The sequence below is a fragment of the Hordeum vulgare genome, chromosome 4H (assembly GCF_904849725.1).
Source record: "Hordeum vulgare subsp. vulgare chromosome 4H, MorexV3_pseudomolecules_assembly, whole genome shotgun sequence".
Taxonomy (NCBI): domain Eukaryota; kingdom Viridiplantae; phylum Streptophyta; class Magnoliopsida; order Poales; family Poaceae; genus Hordeum; species Hordeum vulgare.
In genome coordinates, this window is record NC_058521.1 from 492,850,201 (window position 1) to 492,870,269 (window position 20,069).

Genomic DNA, 20,069 nt, shown 5'->3' on the forward strand with positions numbered 1-20,069 from the left:
TTAGGTTACAATCCATCGAGAGCTAGGTCAAGCGAGTTACGCCCTCCTTGTAATCGATTCCACCATCAATATACACAAACCAGGACGTATTATTTTACATCCATCGGAGGGGCCGAACTTGGGTAAACCCGAGTCTCGCTTCCGCTCAACCCCTTTGAGTCGCCACCAAGGTGCGATGGCTCCATCACTAAGTCCTTTCACGAGGACATCTGTCGTGACAAAACCACGACAGTTCTCGTTGGTGGCACCAAAGAGAGATACCTTGGGGAGGAAGTGCCAATGGCAACAGTGGCCGTTGCCATCCCCTCACGACCTGTATCGTCTTCATCATCATTGGATGTGTACTCTTCGTGGGCCACCAATCCCCTTGGATGAGTCTTCTTGGTGAAGGTGTCCTTGTTAGGGAAGGACTTGGGCCTATCCTTGCGAATGAGCTTGCCCCCGTTGTCCTCCCTCTTCTCATAGGGACAATCTGCAACAAAGTGACTCACATTGCCTTAGTTGTAGCATGTCCGTCCTCGTTGTTTGTTCTTGGACCCACTTGAGTTGTCCTTGGAGAAGTTGGGTCTTGAGTTTGTTTTGTTTCCCCAAAACTGCCTCGAAGCAAGAGCCATGTGCTCATGATAAGCGTATTTTGTGTCTTCGGGGCAGCCATCTTGTTCCTCTTCTTCTTCATCAACAATAGCCTTGGTCTTTAAGGCAAGGTTGGGTGATGTTGTTTTTGACCGAACACGAGCAAGTGCATTGTCGGTGGTCTTGTTCATAATATCCATAGCAATGAACTCATCCAACACTTCGCCTGAGGACAAGGAGTGAAAATCTGGCCTTTCCCGAATGAAGGAAGACATGGCTTTGTTGAAAGGCATGATGGCCTTGAGAAACTTGCCCTTGATCCATGTGTAATCCGTATCTTTGCTCCCATGATCCTGGAGAGCAACATCGAGGGCAGTCACCCTCCGATAGAGATCACGGGGGTCCTCATCTTCTAGCATCACAAACTCATCGGCCTGATCAAGGACCACTTCAAAGTTTGACTGTTTAATTCTTGAGCTTCCCTTGTATAGCACCATGATGTGCTCCCAACACTTCTTTGCACGAGTGAAGGGTCGCAGGTGTGGAAGATCTTCTGGTGGAGCTACGGATTGAAGGATGAACAATGCGGAATGATTGCATTAGTTGTCCGCCTCTTCTCTTGGAGTAAGGTTCCTTGGATCATGAGGATAATAACCTTGCTCGATGATTCTCCAAAGATTTGTTGAGTTGTGATTCAAATGAGACTTGATAGAAAAAACCCAATTACTGAAATCACCTTTAACAAGTTTTGGAGGAGGTCCTAGCTTATTAATATGCGGTGTAGGAACCGGTCCTCCATAGACCGGCGGAGGGGGAACCAAGGCAGAAGTCCCCATCCCATTATTTTCATGAGGGGAGGAGGTTTGAGTACCTTTAACCACTTACTTATCGTAATTGGCCTCTGACACCTATGAGGTGGGTTTAACCACAAGCAACGGGTCGGGTGAATTTCTCATCCCCTCAAGCAATTATTTAAGCATGGATTTGACTTCGGTAGTCGCGGATGTCTTGAATGAAGCCATGGCCTCACTCAAGCCCGTGTGACCGAAACCACCTCCACGGCCTCAGACCCTTCGAGCCGAGCCTCACCATCGTCAACCATACTCTTCGGATGGTGAAACCCTTAATAAAGAGACGTAGCTTTGATACCAATTGAAAGGATCGATATGGTTGACAAGAGGGGGATGAATAGGCAACTACCAGTTTTTAGCTTGTCTTAACAAATTAACGTTAGCAACGAAAGGTTCTCTATATGAGCGACTAGGTGAGCAACCTATATGATGCTAACTAAAAGGATAATGAGAGCAAGCAAAGAATACACCACAACAACAACAAGTACAAAGTAAAGGTAAGAGATAACCGCAAGTGGAACCGGTGGAGACGAGGATGTGTTACCAAAGTTCCTTCCCTTTGAAAGGAAGTACGTCTTCGTTGGAATGGTGTGGAGGCACAATGCTCCCCAAGAAGCCACTAGGGGCACCGTATTCTCCTCACGCCCTCACACAATGCGAGGTGTCGTGATTCCACTATTGATGCCCTTGAAGGCAGCGACTGGACCTTTACAAACAAGGTTGGGGCTATCTCCACACAAAGCTTGGAGGCTCCCAACTAGACCACGAAGCTTCACTACAATGGCATGTGGCTCCGAGGTGACCTCAACCGTCTAGGGTACTCAAACACCCAAGAGTAACAAGATCTGCAAGGGATTAGTGGGGGAATCAAATATCTCTTGGTGGAAGTGTAGATCAAGGCCCTCTCAAACAATGCCTAGAAAATCAACAAGTTTGATTGGCTAGGGAGAGAGATCGGGCAATAGTAAGCTTATCGAGCAACAATGGAGCTTGGAGAGGTTGAAGGTGAGCTCCTCGAAGAAGAAGATACCTTTATATAGTGGGGGGCTCAGATCTAACCGTTACCCACCCACCACAGCAATAGTCAAGCAGTACTACCGCTCTGCACCTCACCAACCACGGTAATAATAAATTACTATCATGCCTACTACTGCGAGGGGAAAAGTATGCGAAAAAGTCCGTCGGAACGGTAGTAAAAAATTACTACCGCACTGAGGGCGGTAGTACCGCTCTGAGAGCGGTACTACCCTTGGCCCTTTTGCATAGACAATAAAGATGAGTATGGAGCTCCATTGTAGATAAAGAAAAGGTGGTGCACTAAGTGTACGTGATGATTCCACCCAAACCTTTCCGACGCGGACCCCATCTTAATAGTACGGCTTTGCTATGATTCAAAACCACCAAAGAGAAACGTCTTGGAGAGATTCCGAGGGGCATCGAATCTTCTTGTGCCTAGATATGAATTATCTGAAATGCTCAATGTGCACAATTAGTCCGCACAGGCATTGTCATCAATCCCTAAAACCACTTAGGTAGAAATATGCCCTAACACCTATGAAGATGCATTTATCTGCTTTGCGTTCGAGCTTATCAGGCTGAAGCCTTTTGACATAAACATCATAGCCCCAAACATTAAGAAACGACACCTTAGGTTTCTTGCCAAACCATAGTTCATACGGTGTCATCTCAGTGGAATTATATGGTGCCCTATTTAAAGTGAATGTGGTTGTCTCTAATTCATAACCCCAAAACGATAGTGGCAAATCAATAAGAGACATCATAGTATGCACCATATCCAATAGGGTACGGCTACGACGTATGGACACACCATCATACTATGGTGTTCCATGTGGCATGAGTTGTGGAACAATTTTCACAATGTATTAAATGTATGCCAAACTCGTGATTCGAATATTCACCTCTACGATCACATCGTAGACATTTCATTCTCTTGTCACGACGATCTTCAACTTCACTCTGAAATTGTTTGAACTCTTCAACATTTCAGACTTGTGATTCATCAAGTAAATATACCCGTATATACTCAAATAATCTATGAAGTAAGAACATAACAATGGCCACTGCGTGCTTGAGCACTCATTGGACTGCATACATCAAAATGTATTATTTCCAATAAGTCATTTGCCCGTTCCATCTCACTGGAAAACGAGGCCTTTAGTCATCTTGCCCGTGTTGCATGTTTTGCATGTCTCCAGTTATTCGAAATCAAGTGAGTCCAAAAGATCCATCAGTATGGAGTTTCTTCATGCGTTCTACACCAATAGGCATGGTTCGCATGTCTCAAACGATTCAAAATTGAGTGAGTCCAAAGATCCATCAGCATGGAGTTTCTTCATGCGTTTTATACCAATATGACCTAAGCGGTAGTGCCACAAGTAAGTGGTTACTATCATTACTAACTTTGTATCTTTTGACATCAATATTATGAACATGTTTATTACTATGATCGAGATTCACTAAACCATTCACATTGGGTGCATGACCATTGAAGGTATTATTCATGTAAATAGAATAACCGTTATTCTCTGCCTTTAAATGAATAACCACATTGCAATAAACACGGTCTAATCATGTTCATGCTCAACATAAACACCATTTTTTTATTTAGGTTCAAAACTAATCCCGAAGGTAGAGGGAGCGTGCGGTGGTGATCACACCAACCTTGGAAATACTTCCAACACACATCATCACCTCGTCTTTAGCTAGTCTTCGTTTATTTCAGGGCTTTTATTTTGGGTTACCAACATTTTAGCAACTCAACCCGTATCCAATACCCACGTGCTACTAGGAGTACTAGTAATGTACACATCAATAACACATATATCTAATATACTTTTGTTGATGTTGCCAGCCTTCTTATCTATCAAGTATCTAGGGCAGTCCCGCTTGAATGACTGATGGGGTTGTACATTAGGGGTAGGCATATGGACCTGCTTCCCTAGGCCCGCCTAGGACCACTTACGGACATCAGTGTCCTTAAAGTCACTGGTGTAGTCTCGACCTCACTCAGTACAGCATACCGTCACTCGGTTGGCTTGGATTCACTCGGATCGCCTTGTATCAGTCGGATGCATCCTGGCACTTGGACCACAGCAAGGTGAAGGCACCAAAGAGGCTGCAATGGCTAAGGACTTAATCCATCACATGAAGTGCAGTGGAGACCCACATTACCAGTAACGCTAAGAGTTATAGTTGTCGTTTCTAGTAACTTCCAGTTGGCGCCCACCGTGGGGCTGCACATCTAGCAAATCCAGCACGGTTGGAGGATTATCGCATTTTTCGTCAACATGATGACACTCGACGGAGATATCCACTTTGGTTCCCTCAGCTTCGTCGTCGACCACTCGGCGTGGCTGCAGGATGCGCCACTAGACATCGATGCCCTCCCTACACGAGGTACGTCACATTTCAGCGCAGTCGCGCATGGAGTCCTGATCTGGCAGCCGTCAGTGTCGTATCACTCGGTGCCCCCGCACGCCGCTGCTGTTCGCCGCAAGCGCTCGGGGCGCTCGCGGATGCAGTGGTGGATCAAGCACGCCATGTCCAATATGGCCATTTCCGGGCAGGTGGCTATGCTCAGCTTCGGTGAGCCCACCGTCGGCCTCTTCCCATCATCAAGCGAGGAGTCACTCAACGACTCTGACTGCGAAAGCAGCAGGGGTGTCGCCAAGATCTTCATGGCCGACACCAACAGGGGAGGCAACACAGGTTTCACCACACAGAATTCTCCCGTGCATGACGGCAGAGAGCGTTGCCACGATGATGGCAGCCACCACGTTCCGCAGCCGCTCACCGAGCAGCAGAGGCAGGAACTTCTACGAAGGAGCGATCAAGCTCTCCGCACCCCCATCACTAGGAACACCCCAGAGGAGATCGCGCTGGAGAACGCGCGTCTGGCCAATCTGGTCGAGCGCGAGCGACTCGAGCGACTCCAGCGGTCACTCGACGCTCGGGCCGCGAGGGAACAACTAAGCTCCAGCCGCGGTCGCAAGCACTTGTTCCCGTACGACAGCGTCACATCGAGGTGATGCAGACACCTCTGTTGAGCCTGGCCACGGCCACTCGGATCACTGATTCAATTCAGCCGAGTGACAGCGCGGCCGGGAAAGGCATTCAACAGATCCAAGCTCTGTAACATTTAGAGTAATTCACTATTTGGTAAATTGTAGCATCCGCGTCAGCAATGCAGTATGGCAGGTGCGTAGGAAAAAAATCACTATAAGCGGCTGTGCATGTAGGCCTGACAAGGAAAATACCTTTTCTATGCATTTCGTACAATGCGCGGGGGGTGCATATGAGTGGGCATGTGTGTCTTAACCGTAGGATCGGGTCGCGCAAATCGCAGCGCGCCACCGCACAGGAAGGACAAGATGCGCACACTGTAACTTAGATTTTCCATCATTCTTTATTTGGTGGTTATATAATTCTTTTGTTGACGTAGTTCTTGAATGTTTATACCTGTGAATCGAATAATGCATTGATTGTTGAACATGTTTGTGTATATAGTGGACATGTAAAAAAGCTGTTCTCTACTATCGAATTCAATTTCTGTACAATTTTAAATTATAGCAGTTAAAATAGAAAAAAGATGTTCTGGGGGTCATTACACCGTACACAGCTTTGTAAATCTCAACGTTTGTGATATACCTCATGATTCGACACGTTTCACAGATTGAAAACATGTTTGACCATGCACACAATTGTCGTTTCCAAACTGTGTGATGTCAGACAATATCGCAGAAAATGCAACCGAATTCAGTGTTGGTGATAGAATCTCTATCACACACAGTATAAAATGATAAACGGTTTGTGATGTTGTACACATCGCAAATGTTGTACCACTGAATAGCTTGTGCAATAGTTATCATGTCCGATACAAGTACGATATTCAGACGTTTTAAAAACTTATCTGACACTTGTAGGACGATTAAATTATCTTCTTAGTTAAGGGCCTCTATGGGACTACTCTGGTCCTTCAAATTCAGTTCCGCTCTGAAAAGCGCAAGCCAGACGGGGTAGCTCCACGATATGCCGTTTCGTAAAAAAACTAGAATCTGGGGTACAACTCCATGTTTTTTGTGAAGCTCTTTAGGTGGTACTTCAAAAAAATGTAGAAGCTGAAGTTGAAAGAAAATTATTCACCACTGACACCAGTAAGTGGATACCCCTTGTTTTCTCCATACTCATCCAATCAGATATATCATTTCCATCAAATTTCTCATTGTTGAAGATGGAGTCAGATACCTAAGTAAAAATATTGGATTGACCCCAACATGTGACTAATATCATACACGCAAGTATCACATGTCGAAAACCAAGTAAACATCACGACATATAAAACTACAAGATGAGATGATATACGAGAGTAAAATAGTATGACATACAAATGGCATACATAGCTAAATCACTAATCAAAGGTCACATGGCCCAACATTACATCACAAACATCATACATAAGGTATTAATTCTAGTAGTCGGAGAAAAGGCCGGTGTAGTCGACCCCAATGTCGGAGTAAAGGCGCGTGAGGGTTGACGGGCGGCGGCGATGCAAACCGACCATAGATCACAAATGAGAAGAAGAAGAAAAAATCAATCAAACGAATGATTTGAGAGAAATACCTTAATCATTAAATCAGATAAAAGACTTTTCAAGGCAGCCGATCAACATGATCGATGGACGAACCCTAACTACCGGTGGGCTCGGAAGCAGTGGTGGGGCTAGATCTAAGAACTTGTGTTTGGTACCGTGTAAAAGGATTAGAGGGGAGAGACAATTGGCATAATGTGGTGCATGTATTATTAAGCCTTGAGAAAAAGTATATTATATACGTATAAGACTTGGGTAAGAAGCCTCCTAAGATAAGACAAAAATAATTCTTATTTATCTCACAATCTCTAACTATCAAATATATCTTCAACAGTTCTTCGTAGTTGTAGCTTCAGCTTGTTAGACCATAGAGAAATCGAAGGTAAAGAACCAACAGGTTGACAATATTTGAATGTAGTTTTCGATAATATTTGTTTGTTATATAAGCCTCTGTACCTAAATAAGTTGAGAAGAATTAAGTTATAATTTATTAGTTAAAATCATGATTAAAATGAGACTAAATACAAGAGAGACTAATAAATCTGGATGGAAGTAATAAGATTTATAAAAACTTTCAAGCAAACCCAGAAATAATCTTAAAACTTGCGGGCGTAGAATAAAGGGGAAAAGGCGAACAAACAGAGACAGACCAAGGTTGCTAGAGAAGTTGCAATTTTCCTAAGTGTTCGCTGAATGCTGATTAACAGCTGATGGCAATGGAGACCATTCACAGCATCAGCAAAGCAGCAAAGGCAGCGTTCACCGCAACCCAGATGGGCACCACCTCGCCGAGCCCCGTCCCTGCCGTCCCGCCGGACAGCGGCTCGTAGTACGACGGCGGTACTTGTGGGAGGCCGCGGCCGCGCGCCACGGTGACGTCGAACCGCATCCCCCTCCGACAGTGCTCCCCTTCGCCGGCGTCCGAGAAGAAGTAGTTTGCGCCCTCCGCGGCTAGCATCACTGTCAAGAAGGCCTCCTCTGCCTTCCACCCGCCACCGATGGCGCCACCGTCGTAGCCGCAGAGCTTGTATACCGTAGCGTTGGTCGTGTGCACGACCGTGTTATCCGTGCGGGTCTTGAAGCCTGTAAATACACGATGAGATGATCATGTGACCAACATGATCCCAGAAATGAGAAATTCTTGCTAGATTCGCACCGAATTCAGTTGTTCCGAACAGAGGCTAATAAGATTTGGAGTTGCCTCCTGCACGCCAAAGCTAAAGGAAAGGCAGTGAAAGAAGACATACTGAGGTAGTCGCCGAGGTAGAAGGTGCGGTTGGCTGCCCAGGCGGAGTAGTTGGCCGCCGAGGCATTCGCCTTGGTGTCAAACAACCACCCGGCACCGTCGCCGACGGTGTGGTTCGTGCCGAACGGTGGCAGCAGCGCGGACGCCGTCGTGTTCCGGTTCGCCGTCGCAGTGCCTGAAGCTGCCCTGACTGTTGGGGAGATGGCACCGAGGAGTAATCCTACTGCCATGGACGTTGCCACAAGATTGCTCATGGCATGCATCATGGGAGGAAACTGCTGATGCCTAAGCTGCTACAACCTGTGTTCCTACTCGACTGTTGAGTTGCTGACAAGTCTTTGTACTAATCTGGTTGTGAGCTAACATGGTTACCATTTGTAACGCGTGATTATTTTCGGGATGTCAACGGTGTATGCTGCGGCGCCCAGATGGGGTCGGCGCCGTCCTGGGATTACTGATGCAGGAACCTGCATGGCCAGTGATGAGATCCATAAACAAGTAGTACAGTACTGTTGACTGAATTGCCTGACCTAGCCTTACTCTAACTCTAGATATACTATATCAGACGGGTTTTAATGGCAAATGCTTATCATGTATTCTTTCTTTCTCAGGCCTGCAACCAAAAACCGCATATGATGGGGTTTATGAGCCATGTTGAAAAAAATAGGGATATGACCCGTCTTAGTGGTAATTCGTTGTGAACTCGAAGAACTTCGGGTTTTCTGGATCTGGCTTCACATTTTTCTACTACATGCTTCCTCTGGTTCACAGATCTGACTCAGTGGAGTTGGACCGTTCGGGCCGGCTCTGTGCACTGCCGCATGGAGTTGGACCGTTCGGGCCACTTTCCAACGGGCTCACTCCATTACGAGTCAAAGACAAACATATGTATTCGTGAAAAAAAGGTAATTATGTAATGATGATTTACGCCCATCAGGACGTTACAACGAGGTAATTAAACAGGATATGAACTGTGAATCTCTGATGATATGACTACACGAGTGGTAAGAAGTTGATTCATTGACAAAAGACACTTCAGTACCCCCTGTACTTGTTCTTCTTTGGCCTCAACTGAAAATAACAGTTTGCACAAAATACATCAGATAAAAAGGAAAAGAATAGATTCGTTGCTAATTCGCATCAACTGTATCTAAATATAAATATCCAATTGTAGCTGCCAAAATCGAGAAGTTTCTGAATATACAGAAACGTTTATCATGAGAGTGTTAGTGTGGATGAAACATATTCTCCCACAGTGCATACCAGAAAGAAAATAACACCGGCCGTCGTAAAAAAGAGAGCAGGGGAGTTGGAAAGTCTGTTAAAATTAGAAAGGGATAAAATGTTGTATTATACGACACTATGACTAGGACCGCTGAAGCTGGAAAGGCATCATAAGCGAATTAATTTCATTTCTGAATAATATCATCAATGAAATGAACCATATCGAGGACAAAAGAGGATAGTCTCATGGCCGCTCCACCTGCCCGCTCGGGTGAAGCGACGGGCGAACCTCCACCTACCACCAATAATGGCAGTTATTGCCACCCACCGCCCGCCCTTGACTCCCTCCCGTCATCGCTTGGCCTCGGGCCTCTCCAGTCCAAGGTATCGCGCGGCGACGAACATCCACCATCTCCAGATCTCGGGTGCTCTTCCTCTCCCTCGGCTTCTCCTCTTCCTCATCTCGATGGTGGGAGAGAGAAGGAGGATCCGAGTGTGGCGAATCCGTGCGGAGATGGTGTCGCCACCGCGGGGCCTCGGCGCTCCGACTCCGATGATGCTCCTGCCATCAGCAGAGCTTCGTTCGGCGGAGGCTCGTGCGGAGATGCTGCGTGTGGTTCGGGGGAAGTTCCCGGATCGAGCGAGATAGCCGGAGATGATGGTGGAGATCATCCGCACGGCAACTTTCGCGGAGCGAGCTCGCTTCTGCGGCGACGATGGAGGCATGGATTTCGAGCTCATCTATTGGGTGATGCGGGAGGCGAAGGTCTCGGATCCAGGAGTGGCGAGGAAATGGAGTCGATTCAAATCGTCGATTCCGTTCCTCCTCAACATCAATACGCCGTCGGTGTTGGAGTTGTCCCAGATCCCTCGCGAGGAGTTGCCGCCGGGGGTCGATCCTCCTCAAGCCAACTGATTCCGCGGACTCCTGGCGGGCGTGCTTTGCAGCGAACCACTTCGCGGCAAGGACGTCAGGTGGGGAAGGAGCTGCACAACTGCTTCGAACCGCCGCCATGGCCAGGAGATCGAGGGGAGGTTCATCCATAGAATAAGGTGCGTTCTCATCCTCCTATTTCTGTTCGTACGTCTGTTCATGTTGTTCATGGCTCTCGGGCCCCTGTTTGGAATAGGGATAAGGAAAGTAAGATCTCGGTTTGTTCAAAAACAGACGAGGCCGATGTTAGGATCCCAGTCCGAGATGTTAGTGAGATTCGATTTCTGTCGAATGCTAGGGACGTGATAGACAGTGTTAATCACGGGGTTTCTACTCCTGACACTGCGAAATCATCAGATTGCTCTGAACAAGGCTGATAGAGAAAATAGAAATGGAGTTTCTACTCCTGTAATTGTTGGTGATTTAGTAGGATCACACAGTGTTAGTGTTTGCAAATCCTTTAATCACAAAAATGTTTCCCAACAAATGGATTACATTTTTGTTGATGAACCTGCTTGTGTAGGGGAAACAATTAAAGGAAGTGATCTTGCTGTAGTGGTTGTGAATTCTAAACCTACGGGTGATGTTAAGATTCTGACAGATGGTAAGGACAATGGGACTGTTCATGAGGAGATTTATGAGAAGATTAAGCGAGTTGACAGTCTGACATTTTGTGGTTTAGGGGATAAAAATAGTGTGGCTCTGAAAGGAAACAATATATCTGATAATCCTACTTGTGCGGGTACAGTGAAGGGAGATGTGGATGAGGTGTGGCCCTCTTTGGGATGTCAGAATGGATCACGGCCGTTGATCTATGGATCTGTGGTGAAGGAGAAAACAGAACAGAGAAAGGCGCTTTCTAGGCCATATAACAGGAACGAGGAGGTGGAGACCTTTTATGGTCAGCTGTGGGTTGTTCCCTCCCCCAGCCGCCACCACAAATATCGTGGCCGCTTCTCCCCCAGTCCCCCTCCTCCTCCTAACCCTAGATCGACTCTGGGCAGCCACCTGTTCTGGATCCGAAAGGATCTCTTCCAATCCGGGTGCTTCTCAGTAGAAGACTGCTTCCCCATCCTTCGCCCTGGAAGGTTTGATCCCGTCCCCACCAAGTTCAAGATCTGTGAGAGGAGTGGTGCTGGTAGTGAATATTTTGCAGCCGTGGTGAAGAAGAGCATGGATCCACGGGCTCAACAACGACCTAAGAAGCAACCTGTTAAGAAGGGGGGTCAGGGTGCTCCTCCCCCACACCCTGCAGGTCCTGTGGCTGTGGGTGTACCAGCAGCAACCAAAACCAACCCTGGTAATGCTGCTAAGGGAGGTCCAACCAACAACAATCAGGTGACAGCCCCTACACCTCCTCCAGATCCTACTGTACAACCCCTGGATCCTAGATATAAAGACATGCTCCGCTTCAATTGTAGCTGGCCTGGTCATTATGTGGGGAACTGTGTTGAAGCCAAAAAATGCTTTATATGTTCTGGAAATCACAATGTGAACAATTGTGTGGCATGGGCCAAGTTACAACCTACAGCTGAATATTTTGGAAGTGCAGCAGTAGGTATGGGATTTTATCACATTGATATCCCTGTTTCTGCTGAATCTAACCGGATGAATTTCAAAAACTGTGCAATTCTTAAGGTGTTGAAAGGAGAAGTTTCTGCTGAGATTTCCTCCCTGCAAAAAAGTTGAGGATTTAATTGAATTTCTAGCATTTGATCTTCCAATTGATGGAGTTTCAGTGAAGATCTGTGAATGTGCTGGGATGATTGAATTTATGGAGAACTAAAAGAGGTCTGGATTCAAGTGGAAGGGATACCTCCTAAATGGTGTGCTTGGAAAGTGTTTGCTCAAGTTGCTTCATGTTTTGGAATATTGGTGGATGTGGATTGGAATGGGATATTTAAGAGTTTCTATGAAAAAATTAGAATAAAGGTGGCTTGTAGAGATCCCACCAAAATTCCATTTGAAAGGCTGGTGGAGATGAAAAAGAAGATGTATATTGTGGCCTTCACTGTGGAGGGTTTTGATCAGATTGGTGATGGTCTTGATGAGGATGGTGATGACCCAGATTTAGACATTGAGGATGAAGACAAGTCTGAGGATGATACTGATGTGAACAAAGATTTTCTAGATGGAGACTGTGAACCTATTGATGAATTAGATGAGGCTAATTTCTCTAAATCTCAGAAATCTGGATCTGGAAAAAAGAAGGATGAAACATCTATTTCTGCAACTATGTTCCATCCCAGGCTGCTAGTAAATGAGGTGCATGAACAGTTTATTGGAGAAGCTGAAAGTAGGAAATCTTATGTCCAGATAGAGGAGGCAAATGATGGAATGATCCCAGACAAAGATGATTTTGACATCCAGTCTCATATGGAATATTGCTCTCCTCAACTCAGAAAATTTGAGATGGATGTTGATGAAGAGGAAGAGGAGATGAACCTGCCTGAAATGATGTGCCTGCCTGTGGAGGTTGCAACAAAGATTGGTTCTGTCAAGAGATCTCTGATTGAAACTATGGAAGAAGCTGAGAAAAGCAATGTTAAGAAGGGAGATCCTACCTTGAACAAGAAGTGGGGTCCTGTCCTAGCTACTAGACCAATTACAAGACAGCATGGGAATGTGAAGATCATGGAAAAAGCTACTGCATATCTGAAAAAGAAGAACTTGGAAATTCCTGCTTCTTTCCAACGTAAATCTTTTGTTAGCATTGATACTGATCTGCTTGCTACACAAGTTTCCAGCATTGACATTATCATAGGAAATGACTATAATGAACAGAAAGATATAGTCCAAGACTTAATTTTGAGAGAAAAAATTAGATGTGTAAACTTTGCTGATTCCAACCCTGAAGCTGTTTTGCCAGAAAATTTAGACACTCCTCCACATGGGATTGAGAATGTGTGCTCTGATTCTGGTGTTAGAGTTAATCTCAAACTAGGTGACGCTGCTAGTTTAGATAACTCTTGTCCAGACATTAAGCAAGCAAAGAGGCTTTGTAGCCTGTCTCACCCCTTTAAAATATCATGATAGGTTCCTTTTGAACATTCATGGGCTTGGTCAACCAGGGAAAACTCAGCGTCCAAGAATTTATTAGAGATAACGCAGTAGATTTTGTTGGTTTCTTTGAAACCAAAAAGGAAGTTATAGATAATAATAGTTTAAATAGAATTGCGGGTAATAGGAATATGATGTGGCGTCACTTACCTGTGCATGGTTCAGCTGGTGGTGTCCTTGTGGGCATTGATAATGACATATTTGAGATTATTGGTTTTGTTGATAGAGAGTTCTGTGTGTTAACTACTATTAGGAACAAAACTGGTAATTGTGTCTGCAGTTTGTTGCTGTGTATGGCAATGCCTATAATGATAGGAAGACTGGATTTATTGATGAACTGCATTGTAACAGCCCGATGCCGACGTTCCAGAAGATTCCCCCTTCTTTCCGTTTTCGTCGTGTGTCTATTTTCTTTTGTCGCATCTTCCTGCGCATCATCTGCATTGCATCGGCATCTCCGTTGCCGCCAGTTTTCAAAATTGCGTCCGTTGTTAGTTACCGGTTCTCGTCGTTGTCCGTTCTGAGCCCGACCGCACACGCACGCGTCCGCGGCACCGTCGTAACCCTGTTTTTAAAGCGTGTATAAAACTTTCTCCGATTGAGCTGGAGTTTGTCGTGCGGTATTATTTATATATGGGTAGGCCGCCTGTCAAGTTTCGTCGCGATCGGAGTTCGTCTCGTACCCGAACGGTCGACCGTAGCGGCACAGTATTCGGTCTACCGTCGGACGTGTTTCGGTGTTTTAAATCTTGTTGCCGCGCCGCGCAATTTCCCTCTCACCCCTACATAGCCCATCTACACAGGTCAGTAGTGCCACCTAGCCACTTCCTCCGTTCGTGGTCATCGGATCGCGATCGGACGGACGAGGTCCACCCCACCAGAGGCCAACCCTATATAAGCTCCACCCCCCTAGAGAGACCTCTCTCACTCTCTAGGTTTTCCCCCATGTAAAATTGCAGCCACCCCCCTAGCAAAACTCCAACTTCAAGTCCCACTTCTTCCAATCCTGAAATCCACTCCTCCCCTTCATTTTCAGCCCTCAGATCCACAATTAGAGGCCTAATTTTTCGTCTCCTAGCCCTGCCAGACATTGTCCATGGCCGCCGGACATTGTCCGGGCGACCACAGGAGATCCATGCCTTGGCCAGCTCCTCCCGAGCTCCACCGAGGCCTCTCCTCGCCGCCCCACCACCGGCCGCCGCGGGCAGGCCCGCTAGCCGCCTCACGCGCGCCGTCGCAGTGGCCCCGCCGCCTTGCCTCCCCGCCGGGTGCGCCAGAGCCCGCGCCCCGCAGCTCGCCTCGTCGGAGCCATGGATCTCGCAGCCAACTTCGGCCGGAGTGGCCCGCCGCCGCCCTCGGTTCCAGCCGGAGCAGCTGTCGCCGTCGTCGCGCCGGCCACCGGACCCGATCCCGCCCCGCCGGATCCGCCTCCTCGCGTCGTCCCCGGCCACCTGCGGCGCCGCCTTCGCCGGTTCCAGTCCCGGCCGCCGCCACCGCCTCACTCCCGTTCGAGGGACGAGCCGCTCGATCGAGCGAGCGCTCCTGCGCCTGGGCCTCGCCCGCGTGGGCCGTTGATCTGCACCTCCTCTCAGATCCGGCCCAAGAGCCGTGGTGAGCCTCTTCCCCCCCCCCCCCCTCTGTAGCATTAGGTAAATTAGGCCCAATAGTATTTTTTTACCTTTTTAGGGATTTTTGAAATATATTAAATTCCAGAAAATAGGTAAATATTTAAACGATCGTAGTTAATTAACCGTGTATCGGATCGCGACGTATTGTATATGGTTTTGGCGTATAATTTTGCGTAGAATACGATTATCCAACTTGCATAATTATTTGAGGTAGTTTGAAGTGCCTAATGCATCGTTTTGCGTGTTGATTCAATAGGATCCGATCCGTAGTTATTTCTCGTGCGTGTCCGGCTTACCTGTATACCGTAGATTAAATATCCATGTTTTAGGGACCATTAATCCATGTATTTTAGAGCGGTCATTTGTATTTTTGCGTGTAGGGAATTGCCTCTAGTTTATTTTACCGTATATAGGTTATTTTCCCGCATTTATTTGTAACTTTATTTTGTTGCGCAACCCCACATATTTTATATGTTTCCGGGGTAGAAAAATCCATGGGATTTTTCTGTGCAATTAGTTTTAGCTTTTGAGTAAGTTAGTTCGCGCGATATTTTGCCGTGATGCCCTTTTGTTTAATTCGTAGGATTTATTCCGTGCTTCGTTTGAAGGAGTTGCCAACTAGGGAATTGTTCTTGGGTGTTTTGGCTAGCCTCTGGTATTTTTGGTTGCAATAGATATGCATGTTTACGTGTGGTTTGCTTGCTCTCAAGTTGCTAAAAATAGTGCTGATTTGGAGGAGCTGAAATATTTCTAAGTCTGGAATCTGTTATATTTTGTTGCTGTCTTGTTTTGCTTTTAGCTTGTGATCTGTAGCTCTTTTGAGGTTGATCCAATGGAGTTAGTTGTACCCCTTGTGTTCCTCTAGTATGCTGTAAATTTTCATACCATTTGGAGTCCCGTAGCTGTAGGTTTTGCTGCTGTCAATATGCCTTCAGATCGAAAACTGCACTTTCATGAGGTGTAATTTTCACTAAGTCTGAAATAGTGTGTAAGATGCCATTTTGTGACTTCTTTCCCTAGTGATCCTTGATGCCATGCTAGTTGTTGTTAGTTGTTTGTAGTAGTGCGTCTTGCCCTCTTTCGTGCCATGCTTTGTTTGAGTTTATCAGAGTTGTGTAGCTCGTAGTTGTGGGGCGTAGAAAATGCTATGTGGCTGATTTTGGCAGATTGTAGTCATTTCTTGTTTTGCTCGTAGTTTTCGAACCGTAGCTCCGTTTTGATCGTGTCCTACATGAAACTTGCTTAGAATCTCGTGTAGTTTCATTTTCTCTTGATGGTTGTATGTTTTGAAGTGCTCGTGACCGTCGTTGCACACATATTGCATTCATGCCATCATATCCTGCGGTGCTTGTATCTTTTGAACCGTAGCTCCGTTGGAGATGTTCTTTATGTGTAGATTGCTTGAAATGACGCGTAGAATCACGTGAACCTATTTGTTTTGCTGTTTAACAACCAATTAAATATGTTAGTTCAGATCTGGACAGAATTGTAAATTAACTTGTGAGGTCGTTTCGGAGGTGCTATAAGACATTTCCGACCTCATTTAAAATGCCTAGATAGGTAGTTTAATTTTCGCTTCACCTCTTGCCATGTTTAACCACATTTAATATTGCCGTGTATCTAATCGGGATAGAACTAAATAATTAAATGTGGAGTTTCATCAATATGCAATTCGTTGCATATTGAACTTCACTTAATGTGTAGTTTTTATTGTGTGATTTGTCATGCCGTGACTTGCATGTTTTCAGCTGCTCATGCATCATTTGTGTTGTGCATCGTGTGGTGAATTCCGTGTGATGATTTGTGTTTCCGATTTGCTTCATCTCGATAGAGCTCCGCACGCGTGCCGGATTGTGAGGACCCGTTCGACTACGTCGGTTCGTCTGCTTCACGGAGGCATTCTTCTTCCAAACGGGATCTCAGGCAAGATGACCATTTCCCTAGATACCATTACTATCATTGCCATGCTAGTTTATCGCTTATATCGATTATGTCTCGTTGCCTACCACATGTTAAATATCAGCCTCTCAACAATGCCATGATTACCTTCAACCTGTTCGACCTAGCAAACCACTGATTGTCCATGTTACCGCTTGCTTAACCATGTTGTTAGCGTTGCTAGTTGCAGGTGCAGTTGCTTCCATGTGATAACATGGGTCCCTTGTCATATCACCATATATTAATGCTATTTAATTTAATGGACCTATATACTTGGTAAAAGGTGGAAGGCTCGGCCTTTCTAGCCTGGTGTTTTGTTCCACCTTTGCCCCTTAGTTTTTGGCTACCGGTGTTATGTTCCATAAATGAGCGCTCCTAACACGATCGGGGTTGTTATGAGGACCCCCTTGATAATTCGTTTTAGATTAAGACTGGTCTAGCAAGGCCCAACTTTGGTACTACATTTGCCTAAACACCTAATAAAATTGCATAGGGACTTTCCGGACCCCAAGGATAATTTAATCAACCCCCGGGCCAGTGCTCCTCATGAGTGTTAGTCCAAATTGGCAGACTACGGGGCCACCGCAGGGCAACCCGAGGTTTGGTTCTCCTAGTGTGACCCATCTATCGTGTCCTGAGAACGAGGTACGCGACTCCTATCGGGATCGTCGACACGTCGGGCGGCCTTGCTGGATTAGTTTTACCTTTGACGGAATATATTGTGCATAGGGATTCCGGCGATGCTTTGGGTAAACTCAGAGTTGAGGTTTTCCACTAGGGAATCTGACGAGATCGCGAGCTTCGTGATTGAGGATTTCTATGCGGCTTGTGGTAATTTGTGATGGACTAGTTGGAGCACCCCTGCAGGGTTAAATCTTTTCGGAAAGCCGTGCCCGCGGTTATGTGGCAACGTGGGAACTTTGTTTAACACTGGTTCTAGATAACTTGAAGTAACTTAATTAAAACATGTCAACTGTGTGCGTAACCGTGACTATCTCTTTCGTGAGTTCCTTCTCCGGTCGAGGACACGGTGGGGTTATGTCTGATGTAGGTAGGTGTTCAGGATCATTCATTTGATCATCAATAGTTCACGTCCGTTATGCGTAGATCTTCCCCCTCTTATTTCCTTGTACTCGTAAGTTTAGCCACCAAATATATGCTTAGCCGCTGCTGCAACCTCACCACTTATCCATACCTTACCCATTAAGCTTTGCTAGTCTTGATACCTTTGGAAATGAGATTGCTGAGTCCCCTATGGCTCACAGATTACTACAACACTAGTTGCAGGTACAGGTAAAGGTAACTTGACGCGAGCGCGTTGATTGTTCATTTGGAGTTGCTTCTTCTTCTTCTTCTTCGATCTAGGATGGGTTACAGGCCGGCAGCCTGGGATAGCAAGGATGGACGTCGTTCTTCTTTTGTCGTTTGTTTTCGTCCGTAGTCGGACCCTGCTCTTATTCCTGATGATTATGTAATGTACTGATGTGACTCTGATGTAGCTTGTGGCGAGTGTAAGCCAACTCTTTATATATCTCTTCTTTTTAGTACATGTACTTGTAACGATATCCATTCTTGCGACACGACGAGATGCGCTTCTATCCCTGACGAGGCCCTCGTGCCAAATTGAGGATAGGGTCGCATCTTGGGCGTGACAAGTTGGTATCAGACCAGTACCGACCTAGGAGCCCCCTTGATTGATCGAACTTGGTCGAGTCGAGTCTAGTGAGAAAAAACTGCTTTGAGTCTAGTTATATATCGGTGGGTAGGATTCTTTTTTCTCCTCTTCTATGCTCTGGTGAGGAATCTTGACGTAATAATTTACTCTACTCCTCTTCTCACTCAAAAAAAATTTAGGATCACGCGGATATTTTTGAGATCTATATGATGCCGATGTGACGGAGTTCTGTCTTGGTGCCTCCTATATGCTCTAAGTCTCAGGGGAGTTGAGCTCCAGGGGATTCTTGAGCACATCGTTATCATTCAGATTTCTTAATATCTCAGGACGAAGGATGTTCGTAATTGCTTCAATACTAGTAGTGGCGAGATAACCCCGATGTCCCCAGTACTGGTGCAGACTGTTCGGGAGTACTACCATACTTTGTATCGTTGTGATCACGAGGGTCTGTTGTAGATGAAGGTCCGAGATTCTGGTTGTGTGTTGACGGATGTGATACAAGTGACGGGTTAGTATAGGAGTTGTGTGATAATTACTCCTTGTATCCGTGTACCAAATTGCATGACCAGAAATTTCGGGAATTCATAGGTGGGAATTCAAGTAGTTGCTTATAGGACAATCTTCCAACAAATCCTCACCCTTTGTTTTGTTGAGCTATGGTAATTCAAGTTGCTTCGATGTCAAGTGATGATTTCAGATCTTTTCTAAGAGGTGTTCTCATATTTTTATGAGAGCATTAATTCTTTTGCTCTATCAATTGTCTTATCAATTCCTTCCATCCGGAGTTCATCTCATCTGTCCCAAGTCGTCTTTGTTTTTTTTCCCGCCCTCCCTCCCTTTTTCTTCGGTGATTGGATTTCATCCAAGTGCACTCATTTCATTATGCTTCCGCTATCTCTTCTTCCTTTCGTAGCCGGTGATTTATTGTGAAGATTCTCAAGAGCTTCGTGTTCATCGTTATTCAATCGTTTTATCTTTTCCGGTGAATTTAATTAAGCTATCCGTGTTCATTATATCCTATTCATCCCTGCAATTCTTTCCCATGTTGGAAATTCTTTTCAGCCTATCTTGTTATTCATTTTTCTCTTTCTATCCGGTGTGTTCAAGATATTTCAGTAGTTTCTCGTTTTCAATTCTTTTAATTATTTCGAGATGCTCAGCCTCATCTAGTTTTCTTTATATCGGTACAATATCAATCTTTCTAGCAATCTTTTCTAACAGTGGTTTCTTTGAGTGGGCCCATAACCCACAGGTTTTTCCCAGGTTCTTTTAACTCTTGTAATCTTTTCCGGAGATCTTTAATTCTTTTCAACTATGACGTAAGTATGAATT

General features: G+C 45.7%; 1 protein-coding gene across 1 annotated transcript; it reads right to left on the minus strand.

The window, feature by feature from the left end:
- Positions 1 to 7,566: 7,566 nt before the first annotated feature.
- Positions 7,567 to 8,634, minus strand: LOC123446678 (cucumber peeling cupredoxin-like). Its single transcript, XM_045123237.1, has 2 exons — positions 8,280 to 8,634; positions 7,567 to 8,115 (listed from the first exon to the last, which is right to left on the minus strand). The coding sequence occupies exons 1-2, from the start codon at positions 8,542 to 8,544 to the stop codon at positions 7,760 to 7,762; spliced, it is 621 nt and encodes a 206-aa protein (XP_044979172.1). The 5' UTR covers positions 8,545 to 8,634; the 3' UTR covers positions 7,567 to 7,759.
- Positions 8,635 to 20,069: the final 11,435 nt, after the last annotated feature.